A 10136-nucleotide genomic window follows, 5' to 3' on the forward strand; every position below is an offset into this window, starting at 1 on the left:
CAAAACTACTGTTATTAGTAGACAGAAGGGGGGGATGTAACTCAACTATTAGTTGCCAACTGGTTGTATTTTGGCTGTAATCTCACATGAAAAGAAAGTTGCAGAGCGCCTGTGTCATCTACTACTCTAAATTAAAACACAAATACAGACACACACACAAAAACTATTTTTTTCTTCCAAGTGATGATTTGCAGTTGACATAATTCAGTTGAGGTGTGTTGACTGATTCATGATATAAACTCATGCAAAAAAAAACCCCAATCTGCCACAGCTACAGTACATGTTACATTTGAGCAGTTGTGAATTTATGTTTTTTTTTCCTCTCTCTTTTTCCTGATCTGTGCTCAGGAGTGTTAGGAGTGTGCTAGCAGTTTCTGTGTCAGTCAAGACGATTCTGTGTCCTCCACTGTTCCACTTGGATGTGGGGTCCCACAGGGCTCGGTTCTGGGCCCGCTTCTTTTCTGTCTTTGTTTACCACTGTTGGGCCCCATACTTAGAAAACATGGGATTTCTTTCTACTGCTATGCAGATGACTGCCAGATATACGTACCTCTTAAAAGGAAGGACTTCTACTCAGTGGAACAATTACTTAAGTGCTTAAATGAAGTTTTCACTGAGAGAAAAACAGAGGTGATGGTTTTTGGTAAGAATTCGGTGACCCCTTCTTAAGCCAACGATCACAAAGTTAGGAGTCCAAATAGATTCTGACACGAAGCTCAATAGCCTCATTAAGGCTGTAGTCAAGTCAAGCTTTTTTCACCTGAGGCAGCTGGCCAAAATAAAGCCAGTTCTCCAGAGGTGAGACTTTAAAACAGTAATCCACTTCTTTGTTACCACTCGACTAGATTACTGTAATGGGGCTTAGTGGGGCCTCTGTTGCTCGCTTGCAGCTGGTGCAGAACGCTGGTGGGTGTCTTTTAACTGGTGCTGCAAACATGAGCACATTTCACCTGTTTTAGTCTCACTCCACTGGCTGCCTGTTCATTTTTAAAAATTCTTTTATTTGCTTTTAAATCTCTAAATGGATTTGCCCCACCTTATCTCTCTGAGCTACTACACTCATACACTCGTACACTCCCACTCAGCAGACCAGCTGCTTCTGACGGTGCCTAAAACTAGGTTTAAGCTCAGAGGGGACCGGGCTTTTGTAGTGGCAGCACCAAATTTCTGGAATGATCTGCCAATGCATGCTAGACAAGCCTCATCACTCGCTCATTTTAAATTGCTTTTAAAATCTCACCTTTTTTCTTTGGCTTTTAACACCAAGTAAAATACTGAGTCTGTGAGCTGTGTTTAAATCATTTGTGTACTTTACATACTATACATCTCTTAGGTGTTTGTCTGTATTTATTGAGTTGTTTTATGTATTTTATTACTCTGTTGTACAGCTCTTTAGACCCTGTGGGTGATTTTAAAACGCTGTATATGTGACCAGCAGCACCACTCAGTCCCAGCCAAATGGTAACAACACAGAGCAAGAACCACACTGCCATCAGTCTACACTTCCTCCCCAGCAATCAGCCAATTGCAAATCCACATCTGAGAGAGTTGCACAGCTAATTGGAAGAAAATGTCTATTGAAATGCAATATGAGTGGTTATGCAGTGACTGCTTTGTTTGACACAGGGGCCCAGGTCAGTCTAATAGACCGAACCTGGAGGCAGAAATACTTACCTCACCAAGAGATCCACCCCTTAAGTGAACTGATGGAAGACTATGATCTCAATGTCTTTGCTGCCAATGGGGAAGCAATCCCTTATGATGGGTGGATGGAAGTGATTGTCAACCTACCTGGTAATGATGACCCAAATTTTTCCATTACAGTTCCATTCCTAGTGAGCCAAGTAGACCTCCAGCAACCATTGCTGGGCTTTAATGTAATTGAGCAAATAATCCTGGGACAGGGAAATGCTGGAGCAGCCTTGCCTGCCATTTGCAGCCTGCTTAAAGGGGCCATGCAAATTGAAACTGCGAAAGCTGAAGCTTTTGTAAATTTTATCCAGACAGAAAAAAAAGCTAACAAGAGTGAGCAAATGTCTATAAAAGTGGGCCATCGTGACATTGCTGTCCATCCAGGACAGGTTGCCCATATTAAGTTCCCAGTACCAGCTAGTTTCACTGAAACCGTTGCCTTATTTGAACTCTACATAGACAATCCCAAGCTTGAACAGTTGGATATGGGGGATGGTCTGGTTGGAGTGCACCTTACTGAAAGACCATATGTTGAAATCCCTGTGGGCAACACAACCAAACATGACATTATTCTGGCTAGCCGCACAGAATTGGGCAGCATACAACCCATTGATAGAATAGTTGAAACGGAGCAAATAAACAGCGTGCAAGTAAATGAGGTTGGGACATCCTCCCCCGCCAGTGAGGGTAACAAAGCAAATCCAGAAACGCTATGGCATCCACCAGTAAACATCAGTCACCTGGGTGAGAAAGAACAGGCGGTAGTGAAACAGCTACTGTATGAAGAGTCTAATGCCTTTGCACGTGACAATGACGACCTTGGCTGCATCCAAAATCTTCAAATGACCATCACAGTGAAGGATGACATCCCTGTGCAACGTTCCTATGTAGCCATACCCAAACCGCTTTATAAGGAGGTGAAGGAGTATATTCAAGACTTGCTTGCCAGAAAGTGGATAGTGAAATCCAAGTCACCTTATGCTGCCCCGGTGGTATGTGTGCGTAAAAAGGATGGGACTTTGAGGCTCTGTATTGATTACCGGCTCCTAAATCGCAAAACCGTCCCAGACAGGCACCCACTCCCACGCATCCAGGACCTCATGAACACACTTGGAGGGTATCGCTGGTTCTCCATATTGGATCAAGGGAAAGCATACCACCAAGGTTACATCGCAGAGGGATCCAGACATCTTACAGCATTCATCACCCCCTGGGGCCTGTATGAGTGGGTCCGTATCCCCTTTGGCCTTTCAAATGCCCCAGCTGCATTCCAGAGATGTATGGAGGAGGTGTTGGATTCCCTGCGAGATGAATACTGCATCCCTTACCTCGATGACATACTCTGCTATGCTAAGACATTTGAGGACCATGTGGAGGGGTTGAGGCGGGTCTTGAGGGCTCTTCAACATCATGGCATCAAACTCAGGTCCGCCAAGTGTGAGCTGTTCAAGGAGGAGGTGCGCTATGTTGGGAGGCGTGTTTCTGCAGATGGAGTCCGTGTTGACGCCAAAGACATAGCAGCTATCCAGGCATTGAGGGAAAGAACCCCAAACACTGCTGGTGACGTCAGAAGACTGCTGGGATTTCTAAGCTACTATAGGGCTAATGTGCAGGACTTCGCCAGAATTGCAAAGCCACTCTATGACCTCCTGCAAGTGAAAGGCAACCCTGCAGCACCCTCTCAGATCAACACTAGTAAGGAAAAAAAGGGCCAGCTGTCCTCGAGAGCTCCAATAGAGTGGACTCGGGAACATCAAGGAGTCCTTGACCGACTAATAAACATCTTGTCTAGTCCACCAGTGTTGGCCTACCCCAACTTTGACCTGCCATTTGTGTTGCACACAGATGCATCAGCAAAAGGCCTTGGAGCGGTGTTGTACCAGCGCCAGGAGGGAAAACTAAGGGTTATTGCCTATGGATCAAGGACGCTGTCACCTGCAGAGAAAAATTATCACATGCACTCAGGAAAGCTAGAGTTCCTAGCTCTGAAGTGGGCTGTGTGTGAGAAATTTCTGGACTATCTGTACTACGCCCCCCATTTTACAGTGTATACAGATAACAACCCTCTGATTTATGTAATGAGCACTGCCAAATTAAATGCAGTGGGCCACAGGTGGGTGGGGGAGTTGGCAGACTTTCATTCTGACATCAGGTACAGGCCTGGTAAAGCCAACACTGATGCCAACACCCTTTCCAGACTGCCACTTGATATCGCTGAGTATGTTACTGCCTGCACAGAGGAACTTTCAAAAGACACAATCAAGGCAACATGGGAAGGTAGCCAGGCTGCCGAGGAGAATGATGTGGCCTATGTTGCTGTCTTAAACTTGGCACAGGAAAGCTCTACGCCCTGTGCACACCGACCACTGTCAACCCTAAGCCATGAAGAGCTTGAACAAGCACAGAGAGAGCGATGCAGCAACAGCCAAACCTTGTCTTGTCTGCTCATTTATTCCGTTATATCAGGTTTGTACAATGTTTAAGCATGTAAAACACAGAGGAATGATCGTGAGAACAGATGAATGTAGTTGTAAGAGTCTGTGAGCAAGTTCAGCTGCCTTTTGATCACTTTTATGTCTTTGGATGGTAAACGTTAAACCCACCAAGCTTACCTAGCATGGTAGCTTAGCATGTTGATGTGTGTACCTGTAAAGTCAAATGTTCTGATACCCAAACTCCCATTGCATATTAAGTTGAATATCCATACGCACAGATATATTTATTTTGCACCCTGTCTGCTGATGTTCATAGGATAGTATTTAAATGGTTAACTGTATTTGTTGTTCTGGCTACTGTAGTTAAAGAAAATGATTCCAACAGATGGTTTAATATTGTTGATATGGTTAAAAGAATAATTGTGTGACTGTCTGAAATATGTAAGTAAAAGATTCTGCTACGAGAGAGCGATGCAGCAACAGCCAGACCTTGTCTTGTCTGCTCATTTATTCCGTTATATCAGATAACTGTTGCGTGGTCGCACACCTGGGACCTGCAACATATACATAAAGTTGGACTGGATTCTCTACTTGTCTGATGGAGACTGGTAGAGATCAGATGAGGCTGAAGAGACAGTTTTCTTTATGAACTGTCCAGTCTAACATTTGAGTGTGTGGTTATAATTGCCTAATATCTGTAAACTTGCACACTTTAAAAAATGTGTAGGAACAAGCCACAATTCACTGCATGTATTAGATTACTACAAAGATGAACAAGAAATATTCTCTAAACACCGAGTGACAGCGAGCTAATGAAATGCTGCAGGTTAGACTGTGCATACTGTGTATGGTCAATCTTATTAGAGATTTGCTGACATCTCTCACCCAACAGTAGTGGTGAAGATTGAAATGTAAAGATCTGACTACTAGAAAAATGCAAAAATGAATTTTCCCATTGTTGTTGGTATAATTGATTCCCTCTATTAAACAGATTAAATAATAATTAAGCTTAAGAAAATAGATGGATGAATGGATACTATGTATATCAGTATATGAATCAGTGCTCGCAAATCTGGGCCATAATACCTGCATGCTGTTGGGTCATACAGGCAAGCATAGATGCAGCCTGGACTAAATTCTCCTTCATGATGGTTTTGTGGCCCAACTGAAGGTGTTTCCGTGTAGTTGATTTATTTATATATTTATTTTTACATGGAAAAGTAACCTAAACAACCCAAACTTTTTTCTGTTTTCAAATTACTGAATGGTCACTAGGGGCAAGGCACAAAACAATAATGTATATTTTTTATATTATTGACCGTGGAGGGAGACAGATGCAGGGGAGGACACATGAGCAGGCTGCAACAGGCCAGGACTTGAGCCCGTGCTGCCACACCGCAGCGCAGCATATGCATGTGGTCGCCTGCTCCACCACTGAGCCACCCGGGTAGCCCCACTATATAAAGTCATGAAAAAATAAATTTCTACATTTCAACTCTTACCATGACTGGGAACAACCAGGAGCTAATGCTAATGTATTTAATGCTGAGAATGAATTCATATCACAGTGGACGTGGATGTAAGTGCTTCTGGCATGACTCTGCTGTGATCTGTTCAGTCTGACACATGTAGTGAATGCATCCTGTCAGGCTGTGCAGAATGTTTTCACATGTTTTAGTGGTTTACATGAAACTGATGCCTCAACACTGCAGATGCACTATTATACAGCCAACTCTATGCAGAGGACTATATATAGAGAGCTCAACAACCTTCTGTTGTGGTAAACAGTCAGCAGTTGCACCAGCCTCTGTTCTGGCAATGTGAGCATGCAAGGACAGGTTGATAACCTTAAAGGAGTCAGAAGTGAATTAGCCTCCCCCATCAACAATGTAACTTTAATAAATAAATATAAACTTGCATTTCTGAAATAAATTCATATAGTACACTGTGTTTCTTAAATTAATTCATCCACTTGTGATGCAGAGCTCTGGTCACACTGAATGTGTTTGTTTCATGCTGCAATTGATGATTGTGTGTCAGCTTTTAGAGTTCTGTGAAAATGAGAATGGATGAAAGAGAAACATTTTATTGATATTCAAGAAATTCTTTCATTACAACAGTTGAAATGATGATGACAACGACAGTAACAATGATGATACTACTACTACTAATTATCAGCAGCAGCAGCAGCAATATATTATTATTATGACATCTGCCAAATGCCTTTTCCTGATATTCCAGATATATTTCCATTCAGCATCAATGTTTTTTTTGTTTGTCACAATCACATATTATTTATTAGGAAGAAACAGACTTACTACAAAGAGACACATGAGATGTTTGGCCTTTAAATAGTAAGATGTTGGCAACTTTTATGAGACAACACTTTTAAGGCCTTTTATCATTTTAAGTGGGCAGCTGGTTAGCACTGCTGCCTCACAGCTAGAATGACATCTAGAAGGTCTGTGTTCAATTCCACCTTTGCCCGGGTGTCTGTGTGGAGTTTGCATGTTCTCCCTGTTTTTTTTTTGTTTTTCTTTTGCTGTTTTTTTGTTTGTTTTGTTTTTTACAGATTTTTGAAAACGAGAGCGAACTGACAGTAAAAATGTTCAGAGTATGAGATCGTTGTCCCATCTTTTTGTACTATCGTATCTACTGTATATAGGAGTTAATGCAAAATGGCAACTTTTGGGACTTAAAAAAAAAAAGACTTCACAGTTCAGCAGTTGTATTCAGACTATACTATGATATATTTATCTGAAAAAAAGGAGATGTTTACTATTTGATGCTTGAGGCCTGAGAGAAAAAGCATTTTAATTCACTGCATTAAATAACAGCTGAACTTGAAGCTGCTCTGGTGTAAACCTCCAGCCCACTCGCAGCAGATTTTATATCACTGTTGGTGTTTTTACTGCATTCTACATGGTCAAACACTGTACTCAACTGTGCTCTTCTGCTCTCAGATGCATACATGATATATAGGCCAGTGTGATGCTGAAAAGCTAATTCATGTATTTATTACTTCTAGGCTGGACTATTGTAATTCATTATTATCAGGCTGGACTAAAAGCTCCCTGAAAAGCCTTCAGCTGATCCAAAATGCTGCAGCTAGAGTACTGACAGGGACTAGAAAGAGAGAGCAGATTTCTCCCATATTGGCTTCTCTTCATTGGCTCCCTGTTAAATCTAGAATAGAATTTAAAATCCTTCTCCTCACATACAAGGTCTTACCCAAATCTGTCACAAAGTCAGACTTTTTTCAGCTTGTGACTTGACAGCTCGACAGCGATGGCATGAAGGGATGATGCATCCACTAAACAAACATAAGCAGATCAATAATAAAGCTTCAGTTCCATGCAGTTCCAGGTGCTTTCTCAGTCTATCTAGTGGATGAATAAATGACATTTGGGTCCACTTCTCTGTCTGATGCAGGCCTGTGGTGAGTTACTCTTTTTGGATGAAATGTCACAGCTGCATAGTCCAGGTGTTCTGAGCTCTGCCTCTGTGAATAAACGAACTGTCAGTCTCACAGCTGGGCGGGTGAGAAAAAGAAACTACGACTAACCAATAAAGAGTGGAGCAGATTGTAACTTATGAAGGACACAAAATGAAACACTTCACCTCTTCTTGTTGGGGATTCTGTTCTTCAGCGTGAGCTACTGCAAAGTACAGAAACAATTTATGTCATCAGCTGAGTTATAATGTTTATAATCCTGCTGTCGAAGGATATTTAAAACAGTGGGTTGTGCTTTTGTTTTGGAGCATCAGAAAAGGGAAATACCTTTGTGCAGCTTTTTGATTTTAACAGCCAGACAAACAGTGACTGCGATGAGGAGAACAGTCAGAACAGCCAGGATCACACTCACCACACTGGTAAACCTTTCAAACATGTCTGTGAGGAAAATAAATGACTTAAATAACAGTGACACAGAATTTTACATTTAGATGATCAGAAGAATCTAAAATCTCAACTTTGATTCGTATTTTCATGAAATTCAACAACAAAAAAATGAAGATACAGTTCTTACCTTGGACCACTAAATATGTTGCATCAACAATCACTGGATTGTTGCTGAACTTCCATCCACAGAAATACAGTCCAGAGTCCAATAAATCCACTTGTTTGATTTTGAGAAAGACAGTGGATATGTTGGTGCTCATCTCAAAGTTTCCATTTTCAAATCCAGTACAGAATGAAGCAGGTTCATGAGGCTTGAACAAAGAGGTGATGCAGTGGACTCTGGATCCTTTGGTCACTCTGAACCAGATAATTTGTGTGGGAGAACTGGAAAAGTTGGAGCACAATAGTGTGACTTCTTCTCCAGAGTGAACCTCCAACGTCTGAGAATCAGAAACTGAAACAGAGATCCAACCTGAAGCACACAAAAAACAAAGAGGATGATATTATGACGCAGCAGAATTTTAATGATCAGAATCGACTGCTTTTCTAGAGTAAAACTTCTTACTGAGGCTGCAGAGGAAAAAAACTGTGAGCCAGTCAAAGTTCCTCATCATGCACATGATGTCCCTGAAATGGCGCTTTCCACTAACCTCTCATAAGATGGTCTGAGGAGGCGTGGTTTTGTATCTGTTGTACATCTGTGACAGAAAAATCACGCCCACAAAATGTTTAACCCTTAATTTTATATTTTAGTCTTCATATTAAATTCAATTCATGCTGTAGTCAAGGGAGACTATGCTGTAGTCACGCGAGACTTTGTGAATCTCGGCAGTATCGTTAATGGCGGCGTGACTCTATCAGCAAACATTTGCGTGATTAGCCTTTTTTTTTTTCGCCAATTTATAACTAGACAGGCTTAAAACTAAAAAAATATAGGTAGTTTCTTAGCCTAACTTAAATTATTTTCAACAATCTGGAGGACGGTGAAGAGGACCTGGATAGTTTGCTGCGGTACATCGACGGGTGTTTTGAGCGAGTCGTCATGGGGAAAACAGACAAGACGCCGACTCCCTCCACCAGCAAAGCAACGCCGTCCACAAAAAGAAGCGGCCCGAAGATTCCCCAGAGGCAACTTCGCCACCCACCACCAATATTGTGGACATTCTGGAGTCCATTAATAACAAATTGTCCAGCTTTGACGCCCGCTTGGCCCTGGTTGAAATCCTTCACAAGGAGTTTCAGGCCCTGCGGGAGTCAGTCGAGTTCAGCCAGCATCAGGTGGAAACACTGGCTGCTGAAAACGCTGTCCTCAGAGAGTCGGTGAATTCCCTCACCGAGGAAACGACCCGGCTCTCAGAAGAAAATAAGAAAATTAAAGAATCGATTATCGAGCTTCAGGCCCGCAGCATGAGAGAAAATCTTGTGTTTTCAGGTATCCCGGAGAAGGCAGAGGAGGACCCGGAGGCTACAGTGAAGGAATTTATCCAAACTCACCTGAAGCTCCCGGAGGACGCCGTGAAGACCATCGCCTTCCATAGAGTCCACCGCCTGGGAGGGAAGCGACCCGGAGCACGCAGACCCAGACCGATCGTGGCCAAATTCGAACACTTCAAAGAAAAAGAGCTGGTGAAGAGCCGCGGCCGGGAGCTGAGAGGGACGGACTTCAGCGTCAACGACCAGTTTCCAAAGGAGATTCTGGAGCGACGCAAGGCCCTATTCCCTATCCGGAAGAAGTTCATGCAGGGAGGCTCCCGGGCTGTCATCGCCGTGGACAAACTGTATGTAAACGGACAGCTTTACCGAGACAAAAACACCACGCCATGGCTCAGCTGATCGATCAGGTGATCTGTGTCCATATTAACGTTCTTTTCTGAGTTTTTTTTTCAACCATCTAAACAGTACCATTAAATAGTCTAAATCTGTCTAAGTAGTACCATTAACGCCGACGAGTCAGCATAGTCCCGTGATCGTTTGTTTGTTTGTTTGTTCTGTTTTGTTTTCCCCTCATCTAATTTCATTCTTATGTCACTTAGGTCACTTTTTACACGTCTTTTTTCTTTCTGCACTCAGCAATATGTTTACGTCACTTACAATGCTACAGTTTACTA

At 42.5% G+C, this 10136-nt stretch overlaps 1 protein-coding gene across 1 annotated transcript; it reads right to left on the minus strand.

The window, feature by feature from the left end:
* Window positions 1-7506: 7506 nt before the first annotated feature.
* On the minus strand, window positions 7507-8639 carry LOC115775252 (immunoglobulin superfamily member 6-like). Its single transcript, XM_030722827.1, has 5 exons — window positions 8594-8639; window positions 8156-8500; window positions 7909-8019; window positions 7749-7783; window positions 7507-7629 (listed from the first exon to the last, which is right to left on the minus strand). Exons 1-5 carry the CDS (start codon window positions 8637-8639, stop codon window positions 7507-7509), a joined length of 660 nt encoding a protein of 219 aa, XP_030578687.1.
* Window positions 8640-10136: the final 1497 nt, after the last annotated feature.

The sequence above is a fragment of the Archocentrus centrarchus genome (genome assembly GCF_007364275.1).
Source record: "Archocentrus centrarchus isolate MPI-CPG fArcCen1 chromosome 18 unlocalized genomic scaffold, fArcCen1 scaffold_23_ctg1, whole genome shotgun sequence".
In the NCBI taxonomy this organism is placed as follows: Eukaryota; Metazoa; Chordata; class Actinopteri; order Cichliformes; family Cichlidae; genus Archocentrus; species Archocentrus centrarchus.

Bases quoted from the DNA above. Each gene is read 5' to 3' on its own strand.
- LOC115775252 (XM_030722827.1), bottom strand. From the start codon at position 8,639: ATGAGGAACTTTGACTGGCTCACAGTTTTTTTCCTCTGCAGCCTCA. The intron at 8,501-8,593 runs GTAAGAAGTTTT...TGTGTGCTTCAG, and splicing joins TTTTTTCCTCTGCAGCCTCA to GTTGGATCTCTGTTTCAGTT. The intron at 7,784-7,908 runs GTATTTCCCTTT...ACTTTGCAGTAG, and splicing joins AATCAAAAAGCTGCACAAAG to CTCACGCTGAAGAACAGAAT.